Source organism: Bombus pascuorum, chromosome 5 (genome assembly GCF_905332965.1).
Source record: "Bombus pascuorum chromosome 5, iyBomPasc1.1, whole genome shotgun sequence".
Taxonomy (NCBI): Eukaryota; Metazoa; Arthropoda; class Insecta; order Hymenoptera; family Apidae; genus Bombus; species Bombus pascuorum.
The window spans coordinates 6990450-7012964 of NC_083492.1; the positions used below are offsets into that span (position 1 = coordinate 6990450).

The 22515-nt window shown below is 36.5% G+C and overlaps 1 protein-coding gene and 1 long non-coding RNA gene across 4 annotated transcripts; one reads left to right on the forward strand and one right to left on the reverse strand.

Moving 5' to 3' along the window:
* Positions 1-5738: 5738 nt before the first annotated feature.
* Positions 5739-21298, forward strand: LOC132907427 (tubulin-specific chaperone cofactor E-like protein). Of its 2 annotated transcripts, XM_060960526.1 has the most exons (6): positions 5758-6155; positions 14563-15576; positions 16967-17136; positions 18053-18161; positions 18427-18531; positions 18784-21298. In XM_060960526.1, the coding sequence occupies exons 2-6, from the start codon at positions 14575-14577 to the stop codon at positions 18934-18936; spliced, it is 1539 nt and encodes a 512-aa protein (XP_060816509.1). In that variant the 5' UTR covers positions 5758-6155; positions 14563-14574; the 3' UTR covers positions 18937-21298. The 2 variants fall into 2 exon arrangements, with proteins under 2 accessions (XP_060816510.1, XP_060816509.1); XM_060960527.1 differs by lacking the exon at positions 18427-18531 and having other exon boundaries at positions 5739-6155.
* On the reverse strand, positions 6011-13005 carry LOC132907442 (uncharacterized). 2 transcript variants are annotated; one of them, XR_009658173.1, is made up of 7 exons: positions 12663-13005; positions 9940-12575; positions 9764-9849; positions 9345-9445; positions 8821-9246; positions 6606-8598; positions 6011-6536 (listed from the first exon to the last, which is right to left on the reverse strand). It is a non-coding gene; the product is annotated as an uncharacterized LOC132907442 (long non-coding RNA). The 2 variants fall into 2 exon arrangements; XR_009658172.1 differs by lacking the exon at positions 6011-6536 and having other exon boundaries at positions 6978-8598; positions 8951-9246.
* Positions 21299-22515: the final 1217 nt, after the last annotated feature.

Sequence of the window (22515 nt, forward strand, 5' to 3'; positions counted from 1 at the left end):
TTTTTATTTCATTCCATGGATTTATCCAATATAAAAGTATCAAAATATATATTTTATTTGAAATATTTTATATTAATTTTGCTTATTTTAATTGCAGCAGTCGATATCTCCGGTGTTTTGCTTATTTAACCATTTTATCGTATCAACACGACGATCAGAGGACAATAATTGTTAATTAAGAAAGTCGTTATAACTTGGGAGAACCATGCGGCGCATATCTCATCGTTTGCGCTTGCAGATGATCTATATCAAATGTTATTGTTACGTCGCGCGAGATGGTTCTTGCGACGTCCCTCTCGGTCTGGCTGCCAAGGCCTACCCCTCGTTATACTGACCCGCAATAAACCCAATGGGTCTGTTACTGCTCTTACACCGATACTTGACGGACAGTCCTTACACTCCTCGAGCAGTCAAGTCCACTATTCTAACAAGTTCTCGGCATTCAACGCGCCAACTCTATCGACTCTCGGGTCAATCATTATACTTTCCGACACGACGAAGTCAAATCATTTCTGTCTACGTTCTAAGTATTGTAATTTGGTGTAAATATATTTATATTATATAACAGTAGACTACAGTTATATTCAACACGATGAAGTCAAATAATTTCTATCTATGCTATAAGTGTTGTAATCTGGTGGAAATATATATATTATATAACTTTAGACTACGAATTGAGCGATCCCCTTATTTTTCTTAGGATAATAGGGGTGTTTGTTGTTGAATAAAACTGTAGTTGTAATTTTAATAATAAGTTATAATAAGCTAAGGGGATCGCTCGATTTGTATAATCGTAACGGGGAGACGCGATCGCGTTGAGGCGCGTTAACGGGAGTCGTAAATAAAAAGGGGTGTTTGTTGTTGAATGCAACTGTAGTCTACAGTTATATAATATATATATTTCCATCAGATTACAACACTTATAGTGTAGACAGAAATTATTTGACTTCGTCGTGCCGTTTGACTTTGTCGTGTCGTTTGACTTCGTCGTGTCGTTTGACTTCGTCGTGTTGTTTAACTTCGTCGTGTCGGAAAGTACAGTGATTGGGTTGATAAAGTTGCGTGTTGAATGCCGAGAACTTGTTAGAATAGTAGACTTGACTGCCCGATGAGCGGAAGAACAGTAGTCTTGACTGTCCAAGGAGTGTAAGAGCAGTAACAGATCCATTTCGTACTATTTAGGAGGAAAGTTCGATGTGGGTGTACCCTTTTCGAACTAAGAACGCGGGTTCGTTGTTCACATTTTTCGGTAGAAAAGTGAGGGTAACGATCCGCGATGCCCATTGGTTATAACCAATGTTAATAAACAAAATACGAGAAGAAAGTCTCCTGCAAATGTGGCTCATGGGTGTCCTTGCTCTTGGGAAAAAGCAGATATTTAATGCGGCTGATCTGTTTTTTCCGTAATTGGCAAGAACGTGCAACAAACCCAAGGACCGTTCAAAGAACCATCCATAAACCGAAAATACTTATGTGAATAGAAGTTAAGCTAAAGTTATAATAATAATAATAGAAGTTAAGCTAAAGTTATAATAATAATAATAGAAGTTAAGCTAAAAAGATTCGGTTTATGGTGGTTCCTTGGGTTTATCGCGAGTCAGTGTAACGAGGAGTAGGCCTTGGCAGCCAGACCGAGAGGGACGTCGCATGGACTATCTCGCGCGACGTAATAGTTATCTAGTCGTTTACCGATAAGTAGTTTATTCAGATTAATGGTCGGTTATTAGACACGTAAGTAAATAACGATAAAAAAGATGGTATCGACAATTTTTGCCAAGAGAGGCTAGGAGAGAAACGTATATTATTTGTAATTATAATACTAAGCGCGACGCATAGGAGATTGCAATTCATTTTGTTCTTTTACGTAGCGCGAGTTTCAAGAATATGTTCAAACACTTCACAAATCATATATACGTAAGTCTTAGTGTGTAAGTTCTTGTTCGACGCTTTTCTTCTTTCCTATTTTTTCGTCCTAAAAATTTCGCCGTTAACGCGAAAGGGTTGCGTGTCAAAGTATTCTGCGTAAAGCTGATAAGGCTAAACGAACAAAAGAAATCTATTTAACTATGTATAAGATAGGATAAACAGTGTGAAAGATGTTATTAATAATTTTACATAAGGTGAACGAAGATTCAGACACGTAAGTTTCCGTTGAGATTTTGTCGATTTTTCGTTAGAAATTTTTCATCCTGCAAAGGAAATCGGAAGAGTCTATTCTAGTCCTTAGCTCATAAGACGATCGTATGACATGTCAGGTGTTGATTCACCGGTCATACGTTATGTTAAGTCTATTTAGGTTAACGATAATCCTAATTAATTACGCGTAGAAAAATGTCTACCGACATGCCAAGTAACGTATAGACAATTAATGCTACTAATTAATATCGTCGGTTATATATAGATTGTCGTTCTGATCCGTGTTAATGCGAGTATAAACGTATTAGGTTGTTCGAAAAATTCGTAGCGAAAGTTAAAAATGATCTAACTAGAATTAGGCGTTTCGTCATTTGTAACTTCACGAGACTTTTCTTAAAAAATATTTCTTTTTCTGCTGGTGAATTCCTTCAAATAGCTTTTGCGGGTTTTTAAAGTTTTTCATTTATTGTTTATGTCTCTCGAATAAGATTCCTAAGGATTACACTAAAAAAAAACCTGTTCTATCAACGAATCTTTTATATTTTTCTTTGATTCTTTTTAGTATCCAAATAGAACCAGCATTTGTTCAAACGTTTCGTTGTTTATTGTAAATTTATCAAATAAAAACGCTGTAAACTTTTCGAACAACCCAATATTATATAACCCAACTTATATTTATACTATGTCTCAAACTTGCTTCAATGTATCCAATCAAATACATCAATCAGACAATACCGCTTAATAGTGCCAGCAAATAATGTTCTCTTAAAACTAAAATATTAACATAACTAAGCAATTAATTGATCTACAAGACTGCATAGGTAAAAATGTTACATTCCGTACTTTGAAACAGTGCAAAGCTTTTCCACTTGCGGCGTGACGGTCTGTTTGCGTTGGTACATTAAATGGATCCCGAGAGGATTTTTTTCGGGAAAAATTCGTCTCGGGACTTGACGTTTCCAGCTCGTGATCTCAACTGCGTGTAATATCGTACTCTAGTGCGATATCCAAGAAGGCGATATCCAATTTATGTATCTAAAGGGAAAGGTTCATTTAAATTACAAGATGCATGTATAGATATCTTAGGAAAGATATTTAAATTAGAGGTTATGTGTGATATCGGCAAGTCTATTGATGTTTGCTTAGCGTAACAGAGAATGAATGAATGGATGAAAGGAAGGGGATGCATGCAGAGGTTTTCGTCCCTGTGAGGAGGACGAAAGTAAAATTTTAATTTTGGACAAAACCAAAATTTATTTTCCTTGTAACTATTTAGGTATTATTTTAAAAAGAATCATCTTTTATCAGTTGTTAATCCAATGTTATAAAAATGTTCGATTTTATTGAATAAATTATCCTGTGTCACCGAAAGACCTCTCGCTGCAGAACGATTATTTAATTATAATATACGTCAGAAAGAGTGCTTAAGTTCATAAAAAAATATTTATGCGTCTTGCGAAAGAAAATGAGTTTTGTTGCCAATGTTGATTAAAAAAGGAATTAACGTTTAGCATTTTGAAATATTTGAGTTCTATAATTGTGTTCGACTTTTAATTAGTTTTCTTTTGAAATTATCACTGGAGGTAAAATGCGTCGATAAGGTAGATCTCAATTAAATCTGTACGACCTCCATTCGTTGTTGCTTCAAAAATATATCACTATCCCAGGTCAAACTTATTTGCGCATCTACATACATATAATTATTAAACTATGTAGATTTTAGATATAATCCTGTTAACTCGGCTCTCTAATGACTAATTGTAAAGAAGAAATCAGTAATGTCGTTGTTGTTCTTACAATTATTACTAAGCGAAAAAAAAACGAAACAAAATGTTCTGTACAGGTAAAGAGAGTCTGTAAAGATTACAGTTAATTGAGTCGTGCTAGGATCGGTAATTAATAGAATTTAGAAAGAACGTCCGTTGTAGTATGAAACGAGCAATGAAGGAACAGAAACCCCTTAAACTGCATTTTTACCTTCCCACGCCATTTTTTGGCCAACAAGATATCGACCGATGATTTCGTCCGTCGAGCTTTTTATCAAACGTTAAGAAGTAAATCTTTTATAACAGCTGAGAACTATTAATGTTATCAATCATACATACCATATTTATTTTATTTTATTTGTATCGTTTCTTGCAATTTATAATCAATAAAATTTAAACATTTCAACCTCTTCACCAAGCGCAATAACCTGCAATATCAACGAAGAACGGAGTCGAAAACAATGTCGATGATTTACAAAAAATAAAATACCTTAGCATTTTGAATACCCTATGAAAGCAAAGGCATGACTGTTTTAGTTTATATTGGTGTTTACTTATGTAGGTATGTAGCTTAATTAATATTTTAGAGATTCCGTTAATGGTTAGTGTGGTGTATGTACGAAGTTTGATCTCGAAAAGCACATGAAACGAGAATAAAGAAAAAAGTGTTTCGTTACGATTGTTGCGAATGATTTAACGATTGTTACGAATAATTTTAACCGGCAGTATCTCTAATCTCCGATCTGTAATTTATAAATATATAAATATACATATAAATATAAATATATGTGTATATATACACACAGGTACACATGTATGTAATGTCGTAATGTGTAATTATACGTGTACGTATGAATTGTAATTGTAATCTAACAGTAACCAATTGCGGTGTAGACAAGTGACAAAGAAGAAAGGAAAAGATGATTAGGGCAAATTTGCTCTTTGATATATATGTATTATAATTTCGCAAAAACACATACACACACACGCAAGAAACGAGAAAATGAAAACTTTCGAGGAAATAGAAACAAGTGTAATACTGTTAGCTAATGGTATTATTGATAAATTCTATGTATCAATAAATAATATAACATTGTTTAAGGGACGAAATTGGGTTAACTACAAGTCGATTATTTTATAAGAATCTCATTATCGAGTCTACCATTTACCAACTAAAATTACACCAATACCGACAACACTCAATCTTTCTCAGCTTTTTTTTAAATTTAGTATCACCACAAATTTTTCGTCAGGAAATGTCTATTTATCATTAAATTTTATCCATCCTCATTAAATTTTTATCCATTTGTTAGTAATTTCTCACTATATCTCGGTTGAACATGAGGCATGTTTTTATGGTGTCATCGTGATTACTCAATATGTTGGTATATAAGTACTTATAATATCATTGAATTATAGATACGCATTTCGCAATGTGTGTTAAAAATTCTCTTTCTATTGCGTTAATCAATTTCCTTTTCCCTTGACACTGAAATTCATTGCGCGTTCTAATTGAATTGTTTCATTAAGAATACATTAGCATTAAACACCTGCAATCATAAACAGACAGCATAAAATCTCATAAATTCCACGAATAATGTTAGATATTCATCAATCAAATATTTTTTATTTGCCATGTTATTTTAATTCAACAGTACAATGTTGCAATACTATTCAATATTTATAATTATAAGAAAAGGGAATATATATTACTATCATAAACTTCATGAATATTAACATATCATTATTGAACATTTCGTATAAATAAATAATCATCATATATTCTTCAAATCCTATTTCCTATTTAGCACATTATCTTAATTCAACATTACAATACAATACTGTATGACGGTATTCTCTCATTGGCGGAATTCGCGAAGCCACGTGACCGCGGCGAAGAGATACGCATGTGCAATGTAGCGAGCGCTGTGCGGGAAGAGTAGATCGAGCTCCCGCCACCTCTACCGTCGTAACTAGTAGTGTGGCTCAGCTGTTTCTGTTTACTAAACAAAGGAGCCAGAAATCAGTTCAACGGTGGACAGCGAGCGGGGCACGTTCGTGTGTCCGTCAGCGACACCACATCTCTTTTCTAACCCTTTTTGACCACCCAACAGACCGATCTCGCTTCATGATCGCAGACGAAAATCGCGAGTGCATCTAACCAGGATATTGCTCGGAGCCTCATCAATCGCTAAACCACCGGATACCCGAGCGATATCAGAGGGCCAAAGCACGTAGTAAGAGGAGGAAACAGTGAGTTTATCTTCTTCTATAAAATAATAATCTGTTTGTCATAAGCTTAGTCGTGGGATCCTTGACCCTATTCCTTCATGGTATTCTTGTACTGCGTCTTCGTTCCGCTCTCATTCAATCTTTCCAAACTCGTGTTCGATCGATCCACCTAAGTAACGTGCGTTTAATATAACGTTGTTTGGTTATATCACAGACACAAATATTTCATTCGTTTTAGTAACAAGTTGTAAGCTGAAGTCCCTGTTACAAGATTCGAACGTGTTGCGTATCGAAATACTCATGTATGACGATATGTCAAAGATATGATTCAGATATACTAATAGTCACAATACGTATGTAGTGATTGTTATTTTTTAAGGTTATCTCTTTTCTTTCAAGATTCTGAAATAAATAGTATACAGTTGATGATAGATGGATAATATTTTTCTGAGTTGTGCGCTCGAACCTTACATAATCATTATCAGCTGTACGCGCGCAATCTACGCTTCTAAACAGTGTGTCTTGACAGCTGTTATCGTCGAATTTTCATTATTTTCATTATTTTTATTATCGTTTTGTTATTTTTATGCCACTGTTTTACTTACGCCTTTTACTTCAATCATAACTATATCAGATTAAACTTAAAGATAATATTTTATATGTTGACATTTTTTAAGGGCTGGTTTGTAATGCGTTGAAAGATTATCTGATTTATCGACAGTGGAGGCGACGGTTCATTGGTCGTAGATTATAGGTGTCGTTAGGTATAGTCCGTAAATTCGTCTTCCACGAATAAAAACGTATATACAATATGTCTAGGTGATGGAAGTAATTAAATTGTAATAAAAGAACAAATTAGAAGTTTCTTTTATTAACCTTCAGAGTACGTTACAACATAAAGTCGAACGATAATAGAGCGTGAAAGAAGATCGGACAAAGAAGCATTAATTGTGAGAATTGCGTCGTTCCTTGTCTACTAACCTCAAGGCCAACGCAATTGAAAGGAACAGTACTTTAACACGTTCGGACATAAGGTAGCGCGAATTTATGCAGCATTAAGCAGCAGCGTTTCGAATATAGATTTTATGTCATTAATTTCTCGATTCTTAATTCTCTTTGATTAACTTATTTACTGCTATACTCTCCATTTTCGATAATGAGTATCTCTTTTATTTGAATTAACATATTTTAATACTTAATTTTTCATGATCATTCATAACAAAATACAAATCTTCGATGCTTCGTAATTGTTCTGGGTTGTGCAATCAATGAAATGAAACATTATCTTTAACACGTCATTGTTATCGTGTTCTTTGTAAAGAACCAATCTCTTCGTAGAGATTATTCAATAAAAATTTCCATTTACAGGAATTCTATCGGTCAGTTTACACGCTGTGCTTACGGAAGACGTAGATTATGTAAACGAAAGCAATTCAACTCCACGAATAATGCTTCTATAGAGTTTACGATTATAGTAGATGCGTTTCCACGTCGAAAATATTCGCGTAAATAAATGATTAGAAAGCAACGTGCGCGGTCGTGCATTATTTAATCAGATTATAAATGGACAAACTTTCAATCGATTCTCAACTATAGAAAGACAATGATTTGTTATGTATAAGGTGTCGTTCATATGTGTATAATGATATATACATTTATATGTTATATATAGATATATATGAACGAAAATAATATATAAGATATCAATATCATCAAACGACATCTCAGTCATATCAGTATGACATATTACATACACATACGAACGAGAATATGTCTTTATATCAAAAACGCTATGAAACGGGAAGTAATTAATCTACTCATTCGTTAACATAAAAATTACGAATGGTTTTTTGTATTACTGTTTCTTACCGACGAACATTCTAAAAGAAACAGGAACTACCCGTATTTTTCTTCATGGAAAATGATTTCTCCAAGTGGATAAGTAATTATTCTTCCATTTTCGAATTAAGATTTGCCTGATATTGTTTTTATATCTCGATTAATTCTCAAAACATGTTTTACAGTGAACAGTAAGACAAAGGGAAAAGAAAACAGAGTTTCAGAGAAAGTGAGATTCCGCGTATCGGGGAAGCGATCGATCGATTTGGAACGATCCGACCGCAGAGATCGAGAGAGACTGTTCTGTTTTCTGTTCACGTTAAATCGTTGATCCGTGTCGTGTAAGCGACCAACTTGAACCATCGTCGTTTGTTCGGAAGGGAGAGGCCCTGGTAGTCCTGGTACCAATCAGACGCGCATATACTCTCGTATATACATACATAGAACATACGGTGCTTGATGTATCTCTTGGTTTTCACACACACGTCAATAATTGCCGTGCACCGATGCAAGGCACGCTCTTAAAAGCCGAGAAATGAACAAAGAATAGGTGCATTGCGCTTACAGAGTTTCCCAATCTCGTTTTTCAGCTCGACTTTGTCTCGGTTCAACCTGTTAGAGTCATCTAAAAAGAAAACAACATGGTGAACTTAGTTGATATTCAATATCGTTTTCATTTCTAATATTCTTTATCATCTTAATTATTATTATTTAACATTTCTATAATATTATGTAATATATTATGATGATACATGTATGATATATTATAATATTCTAGTAATATATATATATTCTCAAATAATTAATATTCTTTATCATTTTTTATTGACTGAGTAATTCAATTAACCTTGAATTATTCACCAGCTTCATCGAATGTCTCATTATACTATAGTTAACGATGAAGAAAACACGTATTGCACGTGATAGGTAAACATTTTAATGGAATAGAATAATGGTTGGGAAACGCTGATATGTACTCTCCTGGTGTATGTGCGCGATAAAGAGATAGATCTTCTAAGCGTGTATCGTAAATACGTTGGTGTAGAGGTATATTGCTGTAAGTGCGTAGCTGATATATCTATACACGAGCATAATGCTCGAGTCGTGAGCAGAACGAACGGCAACCTTGGGCAACCAAGTAATATTCCGAGAGGCGGGAGAGCATTTGCGCAGTATATACCAGCCGCCAGCGAACTTTCGTCGATATTTCCTTCTACTAGCTTGTTCCTCCGGCAAAGAATAGATCTCCATCATCGATTTCCTCAATAACCCCCTAAGCAGAACCGAATACGATCTTTTCTTTGTCTTCATTACGAAGAAAGAAATCATATAGTGAAATAATAGAGTTCATGAAAGTATTTGAACACTTACCATAGAAAACTTTTATATCCGTATTGTATGTGTTACGTAAAACATTTTGATATTCCATTGGTATTATAACAACATATGATTATATCGGTACAATTTGAAATCTGAAATGTATATACAAGTTGCAAAATATTTATTGTAAACTTATATTTAGTAAGAAATTAGTATACAGCATAAATAGCTTAAGCATATACAATATTTGTTAGAGATAGACCAACTGAATATCGAGTTTTATTAATGTAATGGATAATTGACTGTTTAAATACTTTTGTCATCTCTGTGAATTATATACTTATAGATGCTAAATATCTTGTAATTTTTATATGTATTTTCAGATTTGTTTCATATTTGATTAACATAATCATGATAGCCAAGTCTCATAACAGTGTTAATGCAATTTAAAAATATTTTGTATAACACACATAATATGTTCATAAAATGTGGCTAAAAATAAACCACTGTATATTTCATCTTAAAGATCCGTACGCTGTTTTTGTCTCGCCTCCAGCTAGAAAGTATCGTTTATCAGTTTTTATTATTTCCTATCGCTCCCATGAAAAACATTAGGAGGAAATTATAGTAGAAATGTTTCTCTTACTTGAGAGGGTCAATTCTAAGTTTTTCCGCTTCACATATCTCGCGATAGAACTTTCTAAGTCTTCACATTGCAAAGAATTGTTATTGACGGGCAATTTATTTTATGTCTAATTTATTTTGTAACGTAATGATTTACTTAAATAAAGTTAAAATGTAGCGAGTACAACCATTTTGTTGCGTACAGACTCGATCATCGATACTCATTGAAAATCGATACCCATTGAAAATCGACACCTTTCTCCTCGAAACTAATCGCTTGTTAGGGAATACACGCGAAACAGAATCTGACTTTACGACTGACCCACTACTCGGCAGCTTCTGCTTGACATTTCGTAACAGTCATTAGTCGCGTATATTTAGCTGTGCGTTACCACGTGTGGAGACAACGTGCGAATTTCTCTAATATCGTTGAACGGAAAGAGAGCAATCGTCAGCTGTTAGAGGCATTTGCGTGCTCGCTTAAATTCAACCTGTTAACTCTGTAATCTACTTTTAGTATCTGTAACATATTAGATGAATTTTAGAATTTTCGAACATAAAAATTTTGTAATTCTCAAGTTTTCAAATCTTACGAATCTCAGATTTTGGATATTTCTGAGCTTCTGAAATTTTCGAATCGAAGAGTTTTAGTTTAGAATTTTTTAATTTTCAAATGTTTACGTTCACTACATTCGTAGTTTTCATATTCACCGCCAGAGGGACGAATTACCCATAAAGCGTCAGTATAAAAATTTCAAATATTACGAAGTTACCGTTTCTCTCTGCTCGAACAGCTTTTAGTTAAATTGGTTTCCTCAACGGACGCTTCTTACGATTCATACGGTTAATTTTACAAGCGCGAATAGTTCGTATGTAAAATAATCGGTCGAGGAGAAAGTAACATGTTCGCGTTTAGCATTGTTACTGTGCTTCGATGTTAGGCCAGTTAACAAACATTGCGATTATGTGATGCAACCCGATGCATTGTATAACCTCATTAAATCGGTTTGTATATTACAATTTTTATGCCCGTTTCGTTATGCGTATTATCAAGATTTTGATGTGAACAATCTTTTGAAATTTTTCTAACATATAATGAAATATTTTCAGACTTCGATTGGACAAATGAATCGTTCCTGACCTATGTCCCCTAACCCCATTCGAAAAGGAATCACCGTGTGGGAATCACGGTATCCAGTGACTAATTGCATCGACCTGTTGTTCCGATTCCTGCGCAACGCCAGCAATGGCAACTCGAAATCTTACGAGCCACGTTCGCTTTTAGAACCACTCGAATGCTTTACGATTCACTGATACACTCGAGGTCTTGAAAACTTTAAAATTAAACGGTAACTTTCATATTCAATTTTATCCTTGTTAAAGAAATTATTTCTTAATTCTACCACTTCTGTAATTACGAAACAAAAGATTGGTATCGAAGATGGATGAATTTTGGTTAGGACAGTTTTAATCCTTGTAAATGTAATTGATTTGTAACGGTATTTGTGGCATAAAAAGATAGGGGATTTCTAAATAAATAAGCCGTTAGCTGAACTTTCTCGATTAACACATTAGATACACTTAAAATTACAAATATATAGCACTTTAACAATTAATTACAAAGCAACATCCAATTATAGAATCAACGTAGTATTGCAGAAATAATATACTTGAAGAGCAACCTCTACTCGTCCTCTACAACTGATCCTCACAACGTAAATATCCTATCAGCATGGACCGAAGTCATAAAATCAGTCTTGGTTATCCTCAACCGTACGTTAATAATATCAATATCTATGCAGTTTCGCCATGCCGATTAAGTGGCATTGTATCCGGTCTACGTTAACCATTCACCGCGTTATTAATCAAATAGCCCACTGAAGAGAAAACCGGTTAATCGAATTTACTTTATATTCGATATTAAAAGCGATGGAATCGGTTTGAAAGCGGTTCGAGCACATCGCTGGCAATCTAATATATATGTAGTAACCATGCTGCTTCTAGTGGGCTTCTCGTTGGCAGACCCGCGCCGGAGAAAGTTAATTTCGCATGGCCGTTGAACCGATATCGCGATTACGTAGGGGAAGCCGGGGAGTATAATGCAACAACGACTATTATGTCGGTCCACTGCCATGCGTCGAACGGATCGCGCGGACCTTTGTCTCTTCGCTCTCTGTCCGACGATTTTCCACAGGGTTGAAACTGTTGCGTGCGTCCTCTCTCCCCCTCGTGAGCAACGCGGACAGACGGGGACGCTAGTTTTTCTCGAGTCCGGTACGTTGCTCACGATTTAACGAGGTAAATTCGCCGTTAGAAAGCGCGAGCCTGGTGCAACGGACACAACGTATAGCATCTAGACACAGAGAGTAGCGAACCACGGCTGAAAAGTTTCGCGTAAATGGAAACGACACGAGTTGGCTTGTCTCCAAGCTCGCCTCGTGGATGCGTTTTTCTTTCGACCGCTGGCACGTCGGATCTCCGCCAAATTGACGCAACGTTTTCCTCCTGCCGCCGTCGGCTCTCGCGATATTCCGTAATCGTCCTCGTCGCAGTTCGTTGCACTTGTACGCTTTTAGTTTTTCCTTCTCTCGGATTTTTCGAGTAGAAACTGCCGCATTCCATTCTACGCGATTCCTGCTTCTTCTCCGTACTCGTTCCCTGTCATTGCGCGCATTAACCTCCGTCACGCTATTTTATACAATTGATTTAACTGTAGTTAGAATGTTAGATGATATATATATATACCTTAGGCAATCTTACGAAGCCATCGATATGAACAATCACGACACTGTATTGCTATTTGCTATTATTTATAATGACCGATATGATTTAATGTTCGGTGAAAGTCGTACGCGTTCAAATCGACTACCGTTTTAAAGCGATTTCGTCAAATACGTAGCACAGACTATAGATTCGATTCTACGTAATCATAGTACATGTATACACTAGCGTCTATAAGTATTTGAACACCTGCTGCAATTCTACTGTTAGTTCTTTACCACCAGCTGTAACTGCGATCAAATGTTCAGTCAAATTTAAACAAGGAATATATCTGCGTCACTCGAGTTCCATGTTTATCCGTAACGAATAGCTGATACTTCACAAAATCAATCCTACTTTTAGAATGTACCTAGGAAAACATGGTATATCAATAGCTCTAAGATCTCGACATTGAACAGACGTTTCGTTATTGCTTCTTTATCTATAACAATCCATTATATTTATACTAACTTGTGATAAGATTAGAGCCTGAAGCTAGATCAAAGAATTTCATTTCAAGTACATCTTACGTTATATACATGCGCAATAATTTGCACTTAAACATTTATGGATATTAATGTACGTATAACGAGCAATTTGTAAGTTCTGTTCTTTTATACATTATCTTCATACTACTGTACAAAACATGCTATAGTATAAAATAGGACGATTGGAACTCCCATGCTCCTACAGGTTGCCCGCTTCACCTTCCCACACTTTGTATTGGTCGTAAAATTGATAGAAAGGATCAATCGACGGGAACAAAGTCGAGAAATGCTTGGGAATGATCTTTGTCCAGGGAGGTGGGAGTACATCGAATCTGAACTGCGTCGTGGATAGAAGAATCGCGTGGGTGAAGCTTGTTCGATCGCAGAATCGTTTTCCAGCGACGACAAGGGAACCAGTACCGGTTTTCCGTTGCGCAAAAAGACAATATCGCGACCTTAACGGATATGGTCAGACCAGATATTCCGCGTGTCCGACGTCGACCTCGGGGATCCACTTGGTCCACGGGTTTTTTCCTTGTCTCAGCTTTTGCCCCTTTTCGTTCTTATTTTTTCGTCTTTTCTTTTTTCTCCTTCTTCCTTTTCTGGATAACAAAAGCTGTCTTGTACGTTGCCGCCAGAGACGACTCTTTGTCTCCTCTTTGTCGACTATTCTGTTCTATCCTCGGAGATGACGATCGGGTCAATGGTGTTACGGTAGAGTAGGGAGATCAGAGTACGTGTACTCGGCACGATACTGTACTTGAGAATTTTTGAGGATGGTGAAAGAAGGAGAAATGCGATAACGTATGAGAAAATTCTAAGAGTAACATACTATTGTAGTTGAAATATATTTGGCAAAATTAATTCATGTACTCGTGCCGTTAGCCATAAATATTAGAATATGTATTTTTTCAAAAGTTTTCACAACTTCTTCTTTATTCGGTGTTTTACGTTTATGATAAACGTGTGATGTTTATAGTACAACAGCTAGGACATAAAAACGTTCAATTTATTCCACAGTAATCACAAAAAGTATTGGCACATATCCTTATTTTCCAGTGTACCGTTTTTCCATCGTGCCCTGTATTACAATTTCATAGTATCAAATTTATGTGTTCATGAAAGTACTACTGAATCGTATAAAAAATGTATTTGAACCTAATTAATTAGTATGTAAATGCTATGATAAACATATGTCTTTATAGACACTGTAAATAATTCTTGTTGTACTTAATCTTATGGTTGCTTATGTATGTCATGAGAGTTTTACCAGTTCTCTTTTACCGTTGCAAAACGTGATTGTTACATGATAAACAACTAAACGTTGATAAACTATAAACAAAATGGAAACACATTGAACACGAAGTAATCTAATGATCCATGGTGATCGGTTTCAGAATGCAGTAAACATGCCGTCGTTGCTGGAAGCGCTGGAGCTGAAGTACGGCAGTTCAACGACCGACTGCTCCCTCACGGACGAGGAGACGGAATCGAGCTCGCCGAAGGCCGCCCTCTCGGTCAGCATTTTCATTCCGAAGAAATCACCCCGTCATACGGTGCCTGCGTTGCTCGTCTTACAAGACTGCGACATCGAGTCGGCTGGAAATGACTCAGAAAAGCTTCGAAATAAATGCAAGAACGTCGAGGAACTGGACCTCGCGCAAAACAAACTGTCCCAATGGACCGAAGTATTCGGCATCTTGCAGCACATGCCGAAGATCAAGTTCGTCAATCTCAGTTTCAACTGTTTGGCCGAGGTTTTCGAGATTAAACACGGTAGTTACGATCTACTAAAGAACCTAGTGTTAAACGGGACCAGAGTGACCTGGTCAACGGTTCAGGGATTGATTCGTTTACTTCGTAACCTGGAGGAGCTGCATCTTTCCTTGAACGAGTATAAGACGGTAGATCTAGACTATCAGATGCCAGAGAATAAGAATATCTCGGTGAGAAAGCTTCATTTTACTGGCAATCCCGTTGAAATATGGAACGAAATTTCCAAATTGGGATATGTCTTTCCGAATCTGGAGAGCCTCGTGCTGGCAGAGTGTCCGATAAGGTCGTTGGCTCTCGCAGACAATAGGAACTCGAACGAGGAGCTGTGTTCTAAGAAAGAGTCAGGAAATCTGAGCGAAGACAGTGAGAATATGAACAGTCTGGATACCGAGCAAAACACATCGGTGGATGAAAAAGGGAACAGGATATTCAGCGAGGGAAAGGTGAATTACGACAGGTCTGAGTCGGAATCGGAGTCCAGCGGGACGACCATTAGGTCCTCTCACGATCCTTTCAGGAAGCTCAGGTTCCTAAACTTAAACGGCACGCTGTTGTCCACGTGGGACGACGTGGAACGACTGGCCAGGTTCCCAGCGCTTAAGTCTTTGAGGATTCAGGGCTGTCCTCTTTTCGAGGTAGAGATCCTCCCCTTTTCCTCGTTGTTGCTGAAATACGCTACTGTTCATAAGAATTGGGACACTTGCTGATTTTATACTAAACGCGATAATCGACCAGGATTATCAATAATTGCGTATCGATTATTATTAAAAATATTCGTGCGAGAAAATGAAATCTTACGGAGGAAATTTTAGATGAATCGTATATTAGAAAATTCAAAAGATTTTGCTGAGAATCTGAATCTGGGTCATGGACAGATACAGTGGAAAATCTAATAACACAAATGTTAAATTTCATCGATAACATAGGGGGAACATATAGACGAGGAAAAGATTTGATTCTATTATTGTATTATTTTTATTTAGATAAAACGGAATGAAACAAAAGGAAGGTGTAACAAGATTTTAGTGACTCTTTCGGTTTATTTTATTTTCGGTGAGCGTCCTAATAACTGCTGAACGGTGGTGTACATATATCTAGAATCTAGAACAACCTCGAATCAGGCGAATCGACCGGATAAAATGACCGTGCGAAGGAAGTAGAAAAAGAGAGAGCAGAGAAGAAGCCGCTAAGATGTAAAACCGTTAAGACAGCTTGATCTAGTATGCGCCACTTCGGACCAGTCCGTTTTAGCTGTATCGAAGTAAACGTTGGCACGAAACCAACCAGTTTAAACGTATATAGCTTTTGAAAATAAGCTTTCCGCTCTGTTAGATCACCCTTTACAATTTTTGAAAGCAAAAGTTGAGAATTAACCAGGCTTGTCGAGTTTTCTTAATCGAAAGAGTTAAAGTCGACGCAGTATTCTCAATTCGTAACGCACATCTGCTGCGTTTACTTTGAAAATTCTTTTAATGATTACAATGAATTCAGCGGAATGAAATAAGACCATCTTTTTTATAATAATCGCGAACGAACATTTATAGATACCCTTCATGAACATGTTATGTATGTCATATAAAATATTTTGAAATTTTATTAGCGCTGTTATGAGATTTGATCACAGTCATAGTGATAAAGTTAAAAGCGAATTTAAAAGTATATGAGTATAAAAGTTATAAGATTTATTAGAATTACAATTTATAAATATTAATTACAATTTAGTACAAGTATATGTAAATGTATTTCGCTATGTTTAGATGACAAAAATATTTAAGCAGTTAATTATCCATTATGTTAGTAAACCTTGATATTTATTATTATATGCTCAGGAGGACTATTTATGTTGCATATTAATTTTTTTACTGAAGCAATATATATTTGAAAATTTTACCAATATAATAATTACAGTCGTGTCTCGTTATAGCGTTAATAAAAGTTCAGAATGTTTTGTATAACACATGCAATATGGACATGAAGGTCTTCTATGCTAAATGTGCAAGAATAAAAACTACTGAATAATTGCAGAGTCCTCGAGAATACACGGAACATGAGAGGCGGCAGCTTTTGATCGCCAGACTTCCAAATGTCGAGACTTTGAACGGCGGCGGCGTGATATCCTCCCAGGAACGCGAGGACGCCGAGAGAGCCTTCATTCGTTACTACATGGACAAACCGGAAGCAGACAGACCCGAAAGGTAAATTATTTCGCGCGACTCTCTACGATGACGCCCCGATTTTTATTCCTTTGTTTACATTCGATTCCTGTTTCTCCATTTCTATTCTTTTTTTATCCAATTTCCATCTCACGTCCTTAGTCATCGCCTTTTACGCTGTGCGGCCTTTATTCTATTTTCGTTTGAATGTTAATGATACAGCAAAATGGAGACATTTGAATCACCTAAACTTCAACATCTCAAAATTCTATCTTGAACTTTGCAGAGAATAATCGAATTTGTATGTTAAGGGACATTGTTAGTCCTTATTATAGTAACGCAAAAATAAGAAAATTTCATGTGCTTTAGGTCCAACGAGGAAATATATTGGAAACGAAGAATAAGCCTATGGTAGTTGTTATTTCAGTCAACGTGAACGTATTACACAAGAATGAATACAATAAACAACAAAATAATTTCTAGAAATAAAGTAATATACACGTGCTACTGAATTATGATCATTCCAACTGATGATATTAATATCAGTTGATCAGGCTTCTTTCCTTCTGATGAGTAAAACTTATATTCTGGTAAAAAAGTATAAGCGTTGAGTTGTCAATGTACTTGATATATTTCACTATTTATCACGCCGCTAATAATAAGTTAAGCAGCCAAATGTAGATCACCTAACAATTGTTCGTAATTTTGATGAATTTATGCGGAGAATTTGTTTGGTGAATCGTAAAGCAAATTACTTAGCTCAAACACCCTTCTGACTCAAATAATCCTGCCTCAGCTTTATTCTCGCGACCAATTTCCATTTCCATTTCGGTTACTGCTTTGACCGTTTCTATTCTAAGTCTGAACTAGAACCACATAAAGCTATTCTAGTTTCACGGCCATAGTTGTCGCCAGTGAAACGAATATCCGTCTGACCCTGTTCCGTCTTCGTTTTCAGGTACTCTGAGCTGGTGGCTATTCACGGAAAGCTGGATCCTCTGGTACACGTTGACCTGAAGCCCGAGAAGAGGGTCAAGGTCACATTCACTTACGGAGACCTGGTCGAGGTATAAATTTACGTTTTGCTCGAAAACCGATCATAAACAGCATAATTAAATTCCGAGAATATCGACCTTTCCGTTCGCCCTATGTCTTATCTGTGATTGCTAATTTATTCGGCTTGTTTTATTTACTCGATGAAAGAGAAGAGCTTAAATTTAACAAAGAGTTTGGAGGAAGTTCGCGAAGTCGAGCAAAGAAAGGCGTGGCTTCCTCTTCTTCTTCTTTTGCATCAATCACTTAAACTGCTATAAATATCGATGATGCTTATAGGTTCGCTCCATAGACGTATACAGAACGGTTTTTGAATTGAAAACCAAACTGGAGACGATGGTGAAAATCCCAGCGAATAGGATGAGACTGTTTTACGTGGATCAGGTTAGCTGCCCTGTCAACTATTGTCTTACCAGCTACCTTTTTTATGCTTTACAGAACGTTTGGTTCCTTGAGAGACCCTATAAAAAGCACGAAATCGCAATATAAGAATTCCCCATCCTTCCCCTCGTATCCTGTCCTGGATATCGCAATTAAAATTCCAACATAAGCTCTATACATATAGTAATCAGAGGTAAATTAATTTCAGATATTCTTCTGAACTCTGCTTTATCTTAACATTTCATTGTGTTTAAGGTGATGAAGGCGCAATATGGACCAGAAGAGATGCTGTATCCGAACAAGCAGCTATACCGATACAACATTCGGAACGGCGACGAGATCATAATCGACAGCAAGTTGAATCGTTTTGTGTCGACGTCTTCGACTACGTCTTCCATACGTTCATGAAGAAGGTTCTTCAGCGAATCGTCGGACGACGCGAAACTTACCTGACAGTTGTCAGGATCTGATCTCCACTAACGGATCTACGAGTCGAAGGTCTCATAGGTCTCGATTATAGATCAGAGAGACTCGGGATTTTTTATATACACACGCCGAGTAATTGTTCTAGAAATTATATTTATCGATTCTTCAGGGTTGAGAAGCATAACAAGTACATTAAGGACTGATAGAAGAGGCGAGTTTGTGCGTGGCGAATGGCCTCACGAGAAAGAGAAGTTTGAATTTTTACAATACGCGGACACACTAGACATATTTGAAGAGAGGGAGACGAAATTTTCACTCACATAGACACACGTATATTCTGTATCATGTTTTTATGAAAAAGATTCAGAGGATGGCGTTTGCAATGAAGTTTGCGACTCTTTTTAGAAGCTTTGCGTTAATTGTTAGCGTAGATTGCAATCGAGCCTATCGGAGAAACAAACGTAAAGTACTTAGTCGAATAGTATCCGATTGTTTTCCGTGTAGTGAAAGTCACTTGTTGCTTAAGGACGTGAAAGTTTATACGTTGGCCATATTGTACAGAAAAAGTCTTATTAGTGACTCGATTGTAAAATTCGCAGGAGATATATCAATAAAAAAAAAAAAAAAAAAATATCGTAGAGTTAAATGTCGCAAGCGCGTATTGGTATCGATTAGAGACGAATACATTAATCGATCAGTCATGATACTTTTAATTCCTCAGCCAAATTTACCATGTTAGAAATGTTATCTAGTGAACTGTTAAATTTGATTTATTAACGTTTTGTAACAATAAGAGAGTTCGACAAAAAGCAGAATTGGTCGAATTAGGCTCGTAAATGAATTTTTAAACTATGAAATAATTCGCATATTTCGGGACAATGCAATGAGTATGATGGAAACATGAAAAACGAACGTCAGAATTGCCGAGGAGAATGAAAACTATTTTTATAGATCGCAGCTAGACACGATGATGGCGCCATAAGAATAAAAAGAAAATCATGGGCAATAATAAAAGTATACGCAGTTATATCTTGGCTCCAAGGATCAAAGTTTCGTGCTGACTCGTAAAAGAATTCTTATTTTACGCTGGAGCAGTATAATACCAACTTAAATTGCAATATACATTTTTATATAAACTATAAAAAAGCAAAGAAAGAGCGATAACCGCTGTGATTGTTTCTTTTTTACATTTTTACGTTTATGTATCGATATAAAGAAACAAACACCGCCGCTTCGTTACAGATGGAATATCAAGCCATTTAATATAATTTTTGCATTTTCGACATGTACTTAAGCTTGACAGTCATCGATAGATGATAACTGTGAATTTAAGCGCAACTAACAACATACGTGTCTAAGTTTCGATAATTTTAGATAACTTACGGTTGTTCTTCAGTGTATCCCTTATTGTGTGGAATTCATAAAATACCTAAGGCAGAATGAAACACGAGGAAGCTTATGATTAACTCGCGGTCAGACACTAGGAAGAAAGCAACGATGTTGCGCGTTTTGGCTTATTCCGTTTACTAGGAAAGAACCTTGAAGAGTCACTTAGTGCCTGCCTTTTATTAGCATAACTCGAATATTTCTAACACTGCCCTTGTAAATACCATGAACATGTGAACTGCGATGTAACTTCGTCGACTCTTCATGGTAGTGCGTTGACCAGTCTGTGTTTTTTACTGTGAGCAACTTTCTGCATTGGAATATTTCTTAGTTCTGAGAAGTAAAAAAATTCTTCAAGAGTTTTTTTAAGAAATAGGTGGATTTAACAGTAATAGTCTAGATATTTCAGTGCAGGGGTTGTAATGGTTATGAAAGAATGAGATAGAACTGTACGATTAACCCTACTGTAGGCAACCAAGTACACAGTTATTCGTTTCTACATTTCCTGCACCAATTTATTATTTTCTAATGAAAATATCGCAACTTAAATTCGACGTCGAAATTTATGTAAAAATTTAGGATGTTGAAGCTTCGAATTTGCTTATTGACTCGTTGGATAAGCTTTTGTATTTTTGTTGTCTAAATAAGGGTTAAAGAAGAGTCGGTCGACGCTTCACTGAAGTATCAACTGCGGTATCGCGTACGTTCTTGATGTTGGATCTCAGGGTCATCGGCAATTTCCCAAATTGAACGAATCGTATGAAGCGTCGTTTGATCGATGCAAGTAATCACGAGCAAACAATGGGCAAAAACACGATGGCCCTGAGATCTCCACGCCCTATAATGTGTCTAGTCTCGGAAAAGGAAACTCTGCATTGTTCTCACTTTATATAATACGATCCTTTTTTGTGCTGGCGCAAATGTGTACGTACTAACGAAATAAAAACTTTATATGAGACGCCCCGTGTTTCCCTGCTCGATGCCGATCATCGATCACGAATCATGGATCATTAACGTTAGAAATTCAACTTATATTAGCTTTAGCTATATTCTTAGAATCATTATGGAAGGATAAAATGGTTACACGCACGTGCCACTGGCAACGATTAAGCGCACAGATCAAGTCGTTGCCTTGGTGAAAAAGTTCAATTTGCGAGGAGCGTGCCTCAGGATTGAAACAAATTATGTTTCGCGATCGAAGGAAAGTGACTAGAGAGGTATGAGTTATTGGCGTTAAACCTTTGTTGTTACGAGTGAAAAGTTTGTTATTTGATACGTTATTGGTTGCATAGGGTACACTATTTTGACGAGAGCATGCAAGGACTGCGAGCGCATCGATCGCGAGAGACGCTTGGCGCCGCGACGGCCCTAAAGGGCGACGCCATGTTAATTGGACGACGCATGGGTAAATTTATCATCGAAACAAAGAAGTCAGTGTCAAATTCTGAAATTCCAAGCTATCTCTTATAATTCAGTAAAAGGCAAATAGACGTTAAAATACATATAAGTAAAGAAGAAATAATTCTAACGTTAAAATATCGATTCTGATGCAAGTTGATGGACATTTTCCAGGGGTAACGCCAGCGAGTAGCGCCAGCCCTGTTTGCTGGGGAGCGTAGTTCTATCCGATAGCGGTGATACAGAGGTGGATACATAAACTCGAGTACCCTGCAAGCTCGTTAATCGCAAACATAGCCACGGGGCCCATTAAACAATTTTGTACGATAACTGCATGTCGTTAGTAAACGAAGCTTTGTACACTACCTTCGTTTCTCTCAATTAACAAGGTAATAACGTAGAAAATGGTGAACACGGTGTTAAATGTTTACCCAGCTTTCAAATGTAACGGGAAGAAATGCTACACGCGATAGGTACAATTTTACGTATTAAATTTCTATTCATATCTAATATTCTTTTATTTTCCTGTATTCAATTAAATCGTCTGATGTTCCCTTTATTCCGTCAAATCGACGAATAAATTCATCAATTTTTACCGAGAAAAAGAGAAAAGTACAATCGTGCCCCAAGATTTCATTTCCCTAGGGTTCTTTCTCGTTTTCTATCAATTTCAGATCGAGCCTTTCGTCACGATCGATTCCACCAACCTACGATGCCTATCCACCACCCGACAATTAACGTCGCCGAGAAATTCTCTTCAGTTACATGGTACATGAT

Bases quoted from the DNA above. Each gene is read 5' to 3' on its own strand.
- LOC132907427 (XM_060960526.1), top strand. From the start codon at position 14,575: ATGCCGTCGTTGCTGGAAGCGCTGGAGCTGAAGTACGGCAGTTCAACG. The intron at 17,137-18,052 runs GTAAATTATTTC...CTTCGTTTTCAG, and splicing joins GAAGCAGACAGACCCGAAAG to GTACTCTGAGCTGGTGGCTA. The intron at 18,532-18,783 runs GTTAGCTGCCCT...ATTGTGTTTAAG, and splicing joins GACTGTTTTACGTGGATCAG to GTGATGAAGGCGCAATATGG.